This window comes from Drosophila subobscura, chromosome A, assembly GCF_008121235.1.
Source record: "Drosophila subobscura isolate 14011-0131.10 chromosome A, UCBerk_Dsub_1.0, whole genome shotgun sequence".
NCBI classification, from domain to species: domain Eukaryota; kingdom Metazoa; phylum Arthropoda; class Insecta; order Diptera; family Drosophilidae; genus Drosophila; species Drosophila subobscura.
This window is the reverse complement of record NC_048530.1, coordinates 9,923,264-9,938,465: the sequence shown is the minus strand read 5'-3', so window position 1 is coordinate 9,938,465 and position 15,202 is coordinate 9,923,264. Positions and strand designations below refer to the sequence as shown.

The following is a 15,202-nucleotide window of genomic DNA, read 5'->3' as shown; positions in this document are numbered from 1 at the left end:
GCTGCTGCTGCAGCTGCTGGAAATCCTCGTCCTGGCTGCGACGGTTCATGGAGCTGAATGCACTCACATTGTTGAACACTATGTTGTGGGGTATCTCGTCCTCGGGCGGCACCTGGGACATTGGCTGTGGTGTTGCCGGCGTCTCCACAATGCTGGGCTTCTGCTGATGCTGTTGCTGATGCTGTTGCTGCTGATGCACCACTGTGCTGGAGCTGATCACAGAGGTTGTCGTTGTTGTTGTGCTGCCAGCGCCACTCATCTTGTTCAGCTGCGGACTCTGGTATGCATTGGGCACGTAATGGTGCCTCTGCGGCGGTCCAAATTTCTTCAGCAAAGGTGCATTCTCCTTCGGCAGCGATGACTTGACTATGTCCGGCGTATCCGCCGGTGCCGAGGACTTGTACTCCTCGTGCTGCTCGTAGTAGGCCATCCGCTGGGCAGTCTCCCGCTGCTCCAGCACATTACCCAGACTCTTTCGACGCAGTTCGCTCAGATGTTGCAGCTCCTTCTGCTGCTGCAGCTCCTTCTGCTGCTGTTGTGTCCTGCTGGATATTGAGGAGCTAAGCGACTGCTGGGACATCACACGGTTCTTTAGGGGCTGCGGATGTGGCTGTGGCTGCTGCTGATGGTGGCCATCGTATCCGGCCACGTCCTCACCCTGGATGGTATGGCTGCGGGTGCTCAAGCGGGGTCTGCTGTTAGTCGGCTTTTGGACTGGAAATAGCTGCGGCTTCGTGCTACGATCCACTGGCGGTGGTGCGGATGTGGGCACGGACACGACTGTGGCTGGTACTGGCACCGGCACTGGCACTGGCACTGGCACTGGCACTGGCCCTGGAACCGTGCTGTGCATTGGATTTGGTGTCCAGCTGGTGCTGCCCAATGACAGCGAGGAGCTGGCATTCGAGTGCTCCGAGGTGCGACGGAGCCGCTGGCTCAGCGACATGGACATGGTTGATTCCGGCTCGTGCTCGTCCCCGGACTCGTCCAGCGGATAGGTGACCACGTAGGATGTGTGCGTTTCCCCCAGGTAGCCTCCACCCACATCGTTGCGTGTCTGCGGCGGTGTGTATGTGGGATTCGCCTGGTAATTGACCACCGGGGGAGGAGCCACACTGGTGGGCGTGACTGGCGCGTATTGGGGCTTCCGCTGCGGCTCGAAGCCGCTCAGCTGCGGGAAGAGCGGCTCCACCATGGGCGCCTGGTACTGACGCCCATCCGGCGATAGGCACACACCTGGCTTCGGGGAACTTGGCGCCGTATGGGATTGTTGCTGTCCCCTGGCCTGCTGCTGGCTGCTTCTAGGGAGTGAAACTGGCGCTGGGACTACTGCTGGGCCACCTCCATTGGTCCCACTCAGCTGCTTCATGGTGTACAGCAGCGACTTGGCCGCCCGCGAGTTGCGACCGAAGACCTCATCATCGCTGAGGTGAGCCGTTCTACGACCGGCCACAGTCACGGCTGTCTGGCTGCGCGGCTTCCGCATCACCTTCGTCTCGGCCCGGTACTCCAGCATATTGGTGTCCGAGTCCAGGTCGAGATCGTCGTCTGTGTTGTCCGTTGTCAGGGCCCGGTCATTGGGTACGGTGTGGAAGCTGGTGGGACTGTTGGCCGGACTGTTGTCCACATCCACAGGACTCGTCACGTAGTCAAATCTGCGACTCGATCCGCCCGTCGGTTCCCGTGCCCCTGCCCCTGCCCCAGCCCCTGGCAGGTAGGTGGGATTGGAGCTGGTCAGCACCAGAGGTGCTGCCAATGGATTGGTCAGTGCCTCTGCCTGATCCACGGCACTGGGCAGGCACGGTTGGCTGCGGTAGTTCTGTCGATTGTGCGGATTGCGATTGCGCACCGGCGAAAAGTCGGAGTACGTGAAGGATATGTTAGTGGGCGGCGGAGGCGGTGGCTGGTACAACTGCTGGCGAGATCCTCCCGCTCCCGCTCCCACTCCCACTCCCACTCCCACACCCGGCACGATGCCGGGCTCCATGGCATTGGGCAGCGAGGGCCGCTTCTTGAATTCGCTGAGCGACGCTGGCGGACCCTTGGAGCGCAGTGAATTATGTCTCTGCAGGTATCCATGTCCGCCGTTGGAGCTGGACACAGAATACGGCGGCTGCTGCTCCAGGTTGTCCCGCAGCGAACGCTCCTCGAAGTGATGCGCCTTGCGGCGGAAGTCGCTATTGTCCACCTTCGGCTTGGCCACCCACGGCAGGCCGATGGGTGAGGTGGCCGTGGAGGCTGGCGATGGCGTGTTGCTGTACGGTGGCCGTGCGTGCAGATGCTGCTGTTGCACGGGAGGCTTGCCCTGCCCCGTGGGCTGCCAGACAGCGCCCGGCTGTGGCTCTGACTTCTTGGCTATGGGCTTGTAGATGCTCGGGCCCGTGGGCGCATCCTGATCAATGGGACGGAACACGGACTGGGGAGCGTGTATGAAGTGGTTCAGTGGCTGCTGTTGTTTTTGTTGCAGCTGTTGCTGTTGTTCCCTTTGGTGCTGCAGTCGCACCTCCATCTCCTGGCGACGCTGCCGCTCCAGCTGCTCCTGCTGCAGTCGCTGGCGGTCTAATTGTTGCTGACGCTCCGACTGCTGGCGCTGCAGCTGGTGCTCGTAGCACTCCCGCTCCAGGCGGACGCGCTGTTCACGCTCGTACCTGGCCTCCTGCTCGAGTAGCAGCTGGCGTTCGATTTCCTGCCGGCGCTGGCGCTCGGCTAGGGCTTGGGAATGGGCTTGGGCGGCAGCCGTGGCAGCCGCTTGCTGCTGTTGCTGTTGCTGTTCTCGCTGCAGATGTTCTCGCTGTAGCTGCTCTCGCTGCTTTATGTCACGTTGCATTTGCTCGCGTTGCAGGTGTTCTCGCTGCAGTTGATCACGTTGCACTTGCTCTCGCTGCACTTGCTCTCGCTGTAGCTGTTCTCGTTGGACTCGATCAGTCTGCTCACGCTGCATTTGTTCTCGCTGGCGGTGTTCTCGATGGCGCTGCTCGCGCTGATATTGCTCTCGCTGTATCTGCTCTCGCTGCATCTGCTCTCGCTGCAGCTGCTGATGATGCTGATGCTCCTGCTTGGCCCATCCCGGCACATGGCAGGGCACTGGCGGCGGCTTACCCTTAGTCACGGTGGCCGCCGCACCCGTCTCAAAGGTGTGCTTAATGTTCCCGAACTTGTGCGTCCAGTTTGACACGCTGCGTCCTCCGCCGCCGCCACCACCCCAGCCCAAGCCCGTCTGATGGCTCTGTTTGTTGATAAAGGCCAGGAACTTGTGGTCGTTCTCCGTCTTGGGCTCGAATGGTGGCACGGCATTCTGCACGCGCCGCTTAACGCTCACCTGAACGGCACGCTTAAGGCCCAAATGAGGACCATGGTCGTGCTCATCCTCCATGTCCGAGTCCGTGTCACAGTCGGCCATGTACTTGGCCTTCGCCTTGGGTATGTCGATGGTGTTGGCCCGCTTCATCATATGCTTTTTGGCACCATTGAAGCGGGTGGAGGATGTGCCAGAGTTTGAGTAAGATCCCTCTTGCTGTCCGCCCTTTTGGGCAGACTCATAGCTGGCAAAGCTCACCGCATAGTCCCCGGACAGGGGGCGTCTGTTGTTGCAGCTGTTGTTGTTTGGCCTCAACTGGGCCAATCCCTGAGATTGGGGGGCTGGAATCTGCTGTTGCTGCTCCACTGGCTGCTGCTGCGACTGCTGTGGCTGCTGTCCCACAAACTGATTGGGTCTGTAAAGCTGTACAGGTGGTATAATGGCGCCCGAGCTTACATTCTTCTGCAGAGCAAAGCTCTTGTTGCTCTCCATCAGCAGCATGTCCTCCATGTAGCGCCTGGCATCCGCCAGCTCCTCTCGGCTGACACCCACAGTGTGGCGGCTGTTACGCTGCCGTCGCTTGGCGAAACGCGACTGCCGGCAGTCGGAGCGGGGATCCTCCGTGCCTCCCAGTTCCAGTTCCATGTCCTCCTGGGTGGGTGAGGCCTCTTCGGAGATGCCGCTGCTGTTGTTATCCGCCGCCAGCTTCTCCGGGGCATTGAGTCCACTCTGAAGGCGGGCAACGAGTCCGAGGAGTGCCTGACGCTGACCCCCATCGACGGCCAGCTCCTTTCCCTGCTTCAGGGAGCTCTCCAGGCGACTGAGGGCGTCCGTGACCTCCTCGAGGAGACTGCGATGTGCCTCGCTGGCATCGCTGCCGCTCCGCTGCTGTAGGGTGTCCCTCAGTCCTGCGGCCAGCAGGCGCAGATCCTCGCCACTTTCCGTACCCGAGTCCTCCTTGGAGGGTACACTCAATCTACTCACACCCGAACCCGTCTCTGATCCCGCTCCAGCTACTTCAGCACCAGCTCCAGCTTTTGGCATTGTCTCTGGCTTGGCTTTGTCCCTGGCCCTAACCACTGTGCTAACCTGACTACTATTCTGTTTCCTACTGCTAATGCTACTGCTGCTGCTGGCTGATCCTGCTGATCCTGCTCCTGCTTTTGCTTTTGCTTTTGCTCCTGATTTGGCTGCTGGCAGGGACTCACCCTGCTGCACCTTCTGGACACCGTCTGTTGTCGATGTCGAGGATGTGGTCGTGGATGCTGTGGCCTGCTCGGAGAGCTCGACTTTGGCCAACTTTTTGGTGACGCTTTCGCTGACTTTGGTCTCCTTGGTGGCCACAGATGCCACAGAGGCTAAGGAGGCTACCTTCTTCTCCTCCTCCTTGGGTGGCTCCTTTTTGGTAGTCTCCTTGTCGTTGTCGTCTTCGTCGTCGCTGTAGTCCGTCACCTCCTCGATGATCTCCTCATACTCGCTGGCACTGCTCTCCTCCTCCGCCTCCTCCTCCTGCCTAGAGGCTGCGGCTGTGTTCTTTTGCTCTAAGGCGCCATCACCGTACGACGATTCACAGTGGAGATTGAGAGAAAGTGAGAAAGTTAGGAGATAAAAGGAGAGAGAGACAGAAAGAGACAAGATTTAAAACGCGAGAAACGACAACTCAAAACGAACGGAACGACGACATCAAGCAAGACAACAAAAGCTCGGGGGTCTCGTGGACACAAAATCTGAGATGCACGGCAACCCGGAAGGAGAATGAGAGCTCTCTAGTCGTTCTCCAATCCTCAAATCGCTTCTTGTCCGCTTCAGCGGGGCATCTAAACTTTTGTGAAATGTCTCGAGCAAAATGAACATACATAGGAGGAACAGATACATATGTAAATCATATACCTAGATATAGTAGAGTGATAAATGTGCAGATATTCAGAGATAAGTATAATGTGAATCGATGGATCGGTTCCAGTTCTTTGTGGGTCTTCGAGGCTGTGGGGCACCTTGACAGACGTTCTCACTGAGTGAAACGATAACGTGGCAGAAAACAAAACAACGGTAACGGTAACGGTAACGATAACGATGGCAAATAACAACAACGTGATGGCGTGACGTGACGTGACGAGACGAGACTAGACGACGAGTGTACCACGACTTGGACTTGCTTTACACAATTTCGATTGAGATTGTGATAAGTGTTCTTTTTGGTGGGGAATAATCGTGGAGCATGACTTGGAACAGAGCAACAAGTTGTGATGGTTGGGTGTAATACCTTTTTTTTGTTTTTGTTTCTTGCGTTTGGGGCCCTACACCGGGTAATCGATAAATCGATTAAGCCTCTTCTTCTACTTTTAGTGTGTTCGATTTACAGTTTAGATTTTAGAGTTAGCGCCTAGAGCCTAGAGCCTAGACCCTAGAGTTGCTGTGTGCGCTTTATCCTACAAGATACAAGATACAGAACAAAATTTATATCCGACTGTAATTATCGATGGTTGCATCTCCTTTATCGGTTTTCGCTGGATATCACTGGAGAGTGCAGAGCAATATGTGGCTTGTGGAGACAGAACCTCTTCTGGTTCTGTTGCTGTTTGCTAGGTGTGGGGGGCTTTGTGCTCAACAGATAAATATGGAAATGGAGACTCACCTTCGCGTTCCGCCATAAGTTCGCGTAGACGTGCACGGATCTTGCGACGCTCCTCGTAGGTGGAGGCCTGTTCCAGCTACAGAAAGGAAACAGGAATGCGAAAGATGTTTTGATTGTGGATCAGATTCACCCACAGACAAGGACTGCCTACCAATTGCTTTAGGATCTGCTCGTCCTGTACCTCCTCGATGTCACAAGTTGTCCGTGTAACTGGTGCTGAGGAGCTGCTGCTGCTGGTGACCTTGCTGATGCTGCTGCTAGTGCCGGTGCCCGTGCCCGTGCCAGTTCCCGATTTGCTGTAGGTATTGGTAAGGCGTGTACTTTTTACCTAGAAAAGATATAGATATGTGTCGTTGATGTGGATTAGCATGTCTTTTCATTCTTTTTGGTGTTTGTTTATTAACCGGAAAATGTTTTTTCATGTTTTCCCCCCTTGGTTCTCGCACTCTAGTTCTCTCTGTCTATGGGTGGGTGGTGCCATGCCATGCCATGCCATGCCATGCCAGCTGTTCAGTCTGGCTAAATAAAGCATGATGAGCACATTTGAAAGCCAACAATTATTCTGTTGCCAAGAAACTGGCAAGGGAGCCATCCCACAACCGACAATCGCTTCGACATCCGACGATCGATGGCCATGATAAGGCAAAAACAAAACTTTTGCTGTGCCTGTCCTTAGCCATGATTCTTTGGCGGCTTTCTCTCTCTCTCAAATTTGCTTCCGACTGCAGTTGACTAATTGAACCAAGCAGCGGGGCATACCTCTCGTATGCGTAATCTGCGCGTATATTTCGAGTGCAACCGTTACACCGCAGGCTCCAAGGCAAATGTCACTCTATTGTTTATTGGTTTTGTTTTTGATTGGTGAATGAATTCATGAATCAAATGCAGGATCAGCGCATGGAATGGAATCTTTTAGCAGTTCCGAGAGTTGACTTCAAATTCAATCGCTTGGCCACCAGTTAAGGAAATCAAAATTTACTGAATCATTGAAATATGTACATATATTAGATTAGAATTGTATAGAATGTTTCACAGAAGAGCCTAAGATTCTCCCCAGATCTGTGACCTAATAAAGCTCACTGGCGTGCCTTATATTTTAGCATTTATCAACCACTTGGCATTACCCACAGACACTGAATTCCAAAGAAAGTTCATTGCCAGACATCAAAATGCCAGCAAATATATGTACATTTTGATTGCTTCAAATCAAACACAAAAAACATTCGTGCAAATATTTGCATGGCCCAAGGGGCATGCTGTTAAAACGTTTAAAGACCTTTAAGATATGTATATGTATGTATGGATGTAGATATACATAGATATACATATATATGTACAAGTAGACTGCAATTAAGTATAAGATTTTTGGTACGTATACCACAATTTGCCTTTTTGATGGGGGAATGCCGCAAATATTTGTGTTCTACCACTGCCTCTGCCTCTATATCTCTCACTCACTCTCACCCTCTCTTTATATCTTTTTCGATCTCTTTTGGTAGATTGTTTATGTGAAAATTTGACCAAATTTGGTCAGCCAACAAATTGGGGGAAATTTTTCAAAAAAGCTTCCACTTGAACATGTTTGAAAATTCAGCCGATGCTTCCTGCCTCTCTGCTCTTCTGGTCTGTTTTCCATCCCACACGCGTTGCTATTTATAATTATAAATTATTTAAGAACACACACACACGCACATACACACATGGAAACATTTAGAGACAGAGGGAGGGAGGGAGAGAGATATATGAATTTTTCTGGTCGAAAAGAATAAAAAAAAACATTCTTCATATTTCTTTCGCTACTTTCTCTCCCTCACTCTCTCTATTTTTGTGTCTCTCTCGTATTTTGTTGTTCTTTTGGATTATTGACCAAATAAAACATTATATAATATTTGTGCGCCAATATAAACAAATTAGAACCAAACAAAATAAAGCAACAACAGAAATGTAATAATTCTCAAAGAACCTAAAAAAAATGAATTGCCAAACAATTTTAGAATATTTTTCTACAAAAATTTCTATTTATTTTATTTGTTCTTCTTTTTCCTCTTTTGCACTTTTGTTGTTGCTTCTGTCAGAATGTGGGCCACAAAACAAAATACAGCAGTAAAAATGTCATTTGATTTGATTTTATTTCATGTGGATGGGATGGGATAGGATGCTCTTTCGAGACGATGGTCCGATGTACATATTTACATATGTACATACATACATATGTACGCATGTACATACGAGTATTGCTTCAAATTTCGTTGTCATTTCTGCGAATCGTGACGTTTAGGCAAAGAGCCTTTAAGGCACTTGCCAAGTTATTTGGCGCAATTCCGCCAAAGCATGACAGCGGACGTTTGAGTTGCTAGAGATGGGCCTAGAGATGGGAATGGCGATGTGGCTGGGGCGGTGGCGGGTAATGCACCGATCAAGAGGAAATGCAACCATGCGTGCAAATCAAAAATGGTAATTGCATGAAAAAACAACAACACAACAAAGGAAAGCAATTAAAAACGAGAAGGGACGTGTGGGACGCTTCTTACGCGTCACAACTTTTATACCCGGCACTCAGTACTACATCTGCACCTTAGCGGTGTTATGTCAAATTTTTCGTTTTTTCTTCATCTGTCATCTACATTAACAACACTACTCACGCCAACACGCTCCTTTAGCTCGTCCCCCTTCCTTAGAGCCACACACTGCCTACTTGCGGCAGAGACCGAGGCAGAGGCCGCACACTGCGCGAAGCAGAGTGTAAATGAGAGAAAGAACAAATATAAGCTGCGGGACGGGGTGGGTTTAGCCACTACAAATTTATTTTAAACAGGCTATAATAATGATCCAATCGGATCCCAATTTGGTGATCTGATAGATATGGTCATTCCCTACGGAATGGCGTTTTTAGTTTTCTTTTATCTTCAAAATTGTTTGGGTTTGGCAGGTTTGGGAGGTTTTCGTCCTTTTGCGGGGGCGGAAGGGGGCGGGGCTCAGTTTTGAAATACAATTGTAACAGTGTGAGCATACAGAAGTCTGGATGCAAAATTTGGTGGCTCTAGCTTTTATGGTCTTTAAGATCCAGGCGCTCAACAAGACGGACGGACAGACGTACAGACGGACGGAATATATAGTTCAAGAATATATATACTTTATGGGGTCGGAAACGTTTCCTTCTGTGCGTTACATATGAACATTCACTTTGTGCACAAATACAATATACCCTATTTACTCTTCGAGTACCGGGTATAACAACAAACTGTTGGGTTCCGAAAGGGGAGTGTGTTGGTACAACGAGGAGGGAGTGGAGAAAGGAAAGGTGTGGGAAGGGGTAGGAGAGTGCAGCTGACCAAATCGACCATTGCATTTGGCTTTAACAGTGGCTGCACTTGTTTGGTCATTGACTCAACTCAACTCAACTCAATTGCTCGACATTTTGACACCACATCCACGAGGAAGAAAGCAATCGAAAATTAAAAAAAAAATATAAAAAGAGATGGTGACATGAGATAGATAGATCAAAACGAATGATTGATGGACTCCAATTAGTACAGAGCACCCCCTCCACCAGCCCGACCAGCAGCAGTGACCTCCCTGAAGACCTTCTAAAACGGCCAACGAAATCCACCAAATTTTCCATGGGAAAGAATAATTTTTCTCTCGTTTCTCAGACAGACTTTCTTTCTTTTTCATTTTTCGTTTTATACTTTTTTTTGGTTGGTTTTCTCTCTCATTCTTTTGTATTTTTAGCCTCTGGCAAAATGAGAATTATTTGACATGCAAAATGCGAAGCAAAGACAAAGGCGGCACACAACACGCACAGACGCAAACGCACACACTCCAACAGCAAGAACAGCAACAACAACAACAACGATTATGAAACGTCAGAAGAAAGAGAAGAGGAGTGACAAGGAGAGGGAGAGAGAACAGGCAGAAGCAGAAAGAAAGTTCAACTCTGTAAAACGAAGAATTAAGTACACTGCTCGCTCCTCCCTTTTGTTTGTCTAAAATGTGCATTGAGATCGAGTTAACTATAGCTTTGAAAATTGAAACAGATCGCAGCTAATGTACAGCTAAGCAAAAGAAGAATCAGGAATATAGATCTGTACTCTGACTGCATATTGCAGTGAAAGAATGAGCATACCTCTTGCCATTTTAAGGGTAGAATGGCTAAGACAGTGGAGCAAGCAAACCGGCTTTCCAGCTTTGAGGAGCACTTGCCAGTCAGCCAGCCAGAAATCCAGAGAGAAATAGAGAGAGTATTTGAGGAGGATTCGCCGCTTGCTCAGAATGTTACGCTCAACTAGGTACAGGGGGCAACCACCGGCACAAAAACACACCTGGGGGAAACGGTCAACAGAAATGAAACTCACGCCTGGTTCCCACTTGGATCCATTGTGGTGGATGGATGGTGATCTGATAGACTGAATGCCAACTGCATACAATGGAAAGCCCTTATCAAAGGGCTACCTATGCGTCCCATGCTACCATGGAGTAAACAGTTCGCGCATTAATTATAAAAGGGTTTACACACATGTACGTGTTTTTGTACAAATTTCATAAATTATACGCAGGGCAAACCACCTGCTCTGCTCTGCTCTGTTCTGCTCTGCATTTGTAATCATTTGTATGAGGGAGGAGGGCAGGTAATGCACAATAACTGGTTCATGTGTTAACGACTCCACGACACCACTGAGTGGGGCAACCGAAAAACTACGCCTGCTGATTATTTCGAAAACTTAAATGGACAGAAAAGTACATACTTATATACAGACATATGTATGTATGTTCATATTTACATAGTTCTACTCGGTAGTTGGTCAGTGAGTAAATGGGCTTGAACCAGTTTAAATGTGAAATTTTTTAATGTGAGAAAACTCGTATAAAATACATTTTGTGACCTGCCTCTAATGATGCTTGGCTTGTGGTAATCATATCATTCCGGACTTATAAGGTTTTCCATGAGCTTATAAGAGAAAACAGAACTTTGTTCAAAGCACAGTCTGAATTATTCAAATTTCAATAGAATATACAAATAAGAAAAAGATTCATACAAATGGGAAACGAATTATTCTTTAAAACGATACGATTTTATGGCAATTGGATTTGGAGTACATATGTACATATGTATGTACATATATGAAGCCCATGTCAGTTGACAACTCAACAAAAGTAAAGACAATCTTCTAAATAGCAAAGGGAATTCAAATATCTATCATACATACGACTACTGTGCACTCTCAGCTGATCCTCTCTACGGTTGATTCATTCAACACTATCTCTGCATTTAGCTTATGCAAACAAATCATTATCCGTCCCACACTATTCCAAGCTACGACTACGACTATATGCTAAGTATATCTTTATCTGTATCCATACATATGTACATACATACATATGTATTTATGTATCTAACAAAGTCCCAGAGCATCGCACGGCATCGAATAGGGGAAATAACTGTGTGATCAGTGGGAAATTGGTATTTGGTTCACACACAAGAGGAAGAAAAACGGGAACATCACATGCCACAGAGTCGGGCAGCAGCGTTGCAACGTGCGTTTGATGCTGCACCATTCACCACCAACTAGCTCTGTGCTCTAAGCTCCCTGCTCATGGCCTGGTCCACCATGTGCGTCGCTGTCTGCAAGTTGCCCAGCAAAAAAATAAAAAAAAAGAAGGAAAATAATCGAAAATGCTCCTCGAACCAGCATAGACTGTAAAAATACTGCCTGCCTGCCCGTCGTTGGAGCTATTTTTGTCGAAATTTTCCGTACATTTGACGCTCTCATTCGTGCATCCCTCCTCCTCCTGCTCCTCCTCCTATTCGCCACACTCTTTCTTTTTCTTAGCTCTGTTTTTAAAAAGTATTTATTTATTTATTTGTTGCTCTTTCTGCCTGTATGCACTCATACACACACACACACATAAATAAATGTGTTTATATATAGAGATAGAAAAGATATATGTACATACAGTACATACATATATCGGTTTATATATAGCTCCTCCGATGGTGTCGTCTACTGCTGCGCCTCCTCCTTTCTTTCAGGTGCATTTTGAGGTGTCGTGACAAAAATTCCTCTTTTTCGTTGCTGCGCTGTACAGACGGACGGACAGGGCAGCAAATTATGCGCACTAAAAATAATTGACTCGAACAGCTGCTCCACACCTCTCCTGCCAGCCTCTCTCTCCCGCTCTTTCTTTCTTGCTGTTGCTCTAGCAAGCTATCATCTGTCTCTGTCTGTGTTCAGCGTGTATTGGGAGGCAGGGCGGAGGGGGCGACATAGGCAATACTCTGAGAGCAGACACACCCTCTTCTCCCCCTTTTTACTGCATCCAAACGGTAAGTTCCGTTTCAACAGTTTAGGCTAATCTACGATCAGGGGGAGGGAAGGAATGCCATTGCCTCACCTTCTTGGGAAATACACCTTGCCTTTCCCTGCCCCGATCTCTCTCTCTCTCAATCAGAACTTACGCTTTGCTTCTTTTTTGCTTCTTGCTTGCGGTTCTTTTGCTACCGCTCCCGTTCTAACTGCTGCTGTTGCTCGCTGCTGGCTGCTTCTCTTAGCGGTTCTATGGCCCCGCTGTTGTTGCTGTTGCTGTTGCTGTTGCTGCTGATGATGATGATTCTGCTGATGCGATGCTGCTGCTGTTAGACCAAATATGGATTCGACCGACACTCGCGTTGCTCGCTCTCCCGTTCGCTCTCTCTCTCGCCACAGCACAGGAAAATAACAATATTTACAACAAAACTGCACAAGAAAAAAATTAAAGAGCGAAGAAGCCAGAAACTTGTATTCTTTTGTTATGCTACTGCTTCTTTTTCTTTTCTACTTTGATTTTGTATTATTTTTTGATTTTTTATTTGTTGTTGTGATTATTCTAAGCGTTGTTGTTTGCGAGAAATTCTTTCTTTCTTTCTTGGCACTTTTTGCTTTCTTCGTTCGCCTGCCTGCCTGCCTCTGCTGCTGATATTGCTGACTGCTTTCTCTGCTTGTCGTCGGATCAAGTAGTTCTTTGCACAAGTGATCGATGCCGCCTCTGAGTGTGTACTGACGCCGTCTCTGTCGCTGTCGATTCGGAAACGGAGAGATGCCGCTGCCGCTGCCACTGCCACTGCTGCCACTGACGATGGCGATGCTTGCTGCTCTGACCAGCCAGGCGGTGCCCCTCACATCATGCATACGGCGGCGCACACGGCACACACAACCGCAGGCAAAAGCAGCAATAGCAACAACGACAGCGACAGCAAGAGAGAAAGAGAGAGGAGAGAGAGAGAGAGAGCGCGAGAGGGCAGTGGAGAGAGTGGTGCACAAAAAGCCAGAGAGAGAGAGAGAGAGAGTGCCAGAGCCAGTGCCAGTGCTAGTGCTAGTGCGAGTGCGATCACTCACTCGGTGAACCGTTAGTCGGGCACGTGCTTGGCTCTGGGCATGAACAAACTATAAAGGAGGGCCCGTCTTCGGCAGCTTTCCGCGGGTCATTTCCCTCTGAGCTCAGTGCTTCAGGCGCACACTCCATTGTCGTTTCACTCACACTTACAGCGAGAGCCCTTTCACTCGCACTAATAGACAGCATTGTTACGTTTCCCTTAAAAAAGCAGACGGGCCCTCCTTTATAGTTGCTTCATAGCTCGGTGCATGGAGAAACTATATAAGGAGGTGCCGCCGGATGGCGTTTGGATGTGTTTTCGGCCTCTAAATGTTTAGTGCGTGCTCGCTTGTTCATGCGAAAGGTTGTGTGCATTCGATAGTTTTGTTTCACTCACACTTACTGCGCAGAACCCTTTCAATCGCACTTGTTGACAGCATTGCTAAGAGTCTCTTATTTTGCCGACGGGCCCTCCTTATATAATTTCTTCATGGCTCTGGGACTCATCACATACGGGCGACAGGAGAAGAGGATGGAGCCACAAAATTAGCAAATGGTCCAAGCTTAAAATACCCTTGCAGATGCATTGTTTCATTTGAATAACATCTGATATTACGTGTATTTGAAAGATCCCGACATATGTATGTATATATTTAGCCATATTTATGTTATGATCTTTCGATTTATATATGTAAGAGGTAGGGCTACCAGAATGACAGCCCTTTTGATAATATAATGATCCAATCTCATTGTAAAATATTTACATCTTCAAATGCTTATGCCACCTTCAGGCGGCGCATGCAAAGAGAGGAAAGTAAAGAGTGCGCCACTCAGTGAACCGTTAATCGGACACGTGCCTGAGCCGCATTTGAGGTTAGGTTGGGAACTCGCGACTGTTGAAACAGGTGATGGAGAAATGGAGAGATGGAGAGATACTCAGGCCAAAAAGTGAGAAAATCAACACTTGTTGCACTCTCTAACTCATTCAAGCGTTTAATTGGCCGCTGGCTTAGGAACGACTGAGACAAATGTTTGGTTTAGTTGGGGATTTTTTAAAAAGAAAGTAAATCACATCTTCACTTTCCTATTGAATGGGAACAACTAATGCATATTCCCGTTTTTAGATTCCCGATATTTCTGGGAGGTACTCACCCCTTGGCTATTCAGGCGCTGACCCGTGGTCGTGGGTGGTAGCATGCTCTCAACGCCCTGCATTATCACACTTGCCCCAAGGAATTTGTTGAGCAGAGCGCGTGCCTCACGATCCTCGTTTGTGTCGCCAGGCTCCTCCACTGCAAGGGAAATGGTTTGGGATGATTAACTGGGAAATTGCAGATGTCTTTTGGGGGTCGCACCATGATCGGCATTTCGCATGCGCTCGAGGACATCATCCACGCTGGTCACCTGTCGTTGATCGGCGCTACTGTTGAGGAAGGAACGCGTATTGCTGGATCGGGTTGTGGTTGTGCTGCTTGACCCCTGGCGCATCTGTGGTGCCTCGATGACGCTGCACACCTCATTCGATTCACTGTCCTCGGTCGTCTCCTCCTCCTCGGCATCCGCTGCATGCTCTGTGCGGCTGCTCACCAGCGACTGCGAGGTGCTGGAGTGAGTCGACGAGGAGGACTCCTTACGTATGAACTTCTCGCTTAGCTCCTTCACCGAACCCCGACGCACATATCTGGCATCCATCTCTGACTGCGGCTGTGCCTCGGACTCGACTTTCTTGAACTCTCGGACCAGCTTGGTATTCAACTCCGGCTGGTAGTCATCGTCCAGCAGCATCTGCGTCTGTATGGAAGCCAATTCATCGGCATTGCTCGAGTAGATAAGCTCCTGGCGCTCGTGTCGGGGCGGGGACTTGTTGTCCGAGTAGAACTGCTCCTCGATCACATAGCCTGTGACTTCTAAAGACGGAA

General features: G+C 49.1%; 1 protein-coding gene across 2 annotated transcripts in view; it reads right to left on the bottom strand.

The window, feature by feature from the left end:
- LOC117902737 (mucin-5AC) overlaps positions 1–15,202 on the bottom strand; it is a 45,022-nt gene that overhangs the window by 7,045 nt on the left and 22,775 nt on the right. The window contains exons 8-12 of one of the 2 annotated variants that reach the window (XM_034814334.1): positions 14,639–15,190; positions 14,436–14,575; positions 6,085–6,261; positions 5,934–6,009; positions 20–4,839 (exon numbers count right to left, since the gene is read on the bottom strand). In XM_034814334.1, coding sequence (XP_034670225.1) covers positions 20–4,839; positions 5,934–6,009; positions 6,085–6,261; positions 14,436–14,575; positions 14,639–15,190 — 5,765 coding nt within the window. The remainder of the gene's footprint in view (positions 1–19; positions 4,840–5,933; positions 6,010–6,084; positions 6,262–14,435; positions 14,576–14,638; positions 15,191–15,202) is intronic. The other variant, XM_034814316.1, reaches the window with a different exon arrangement.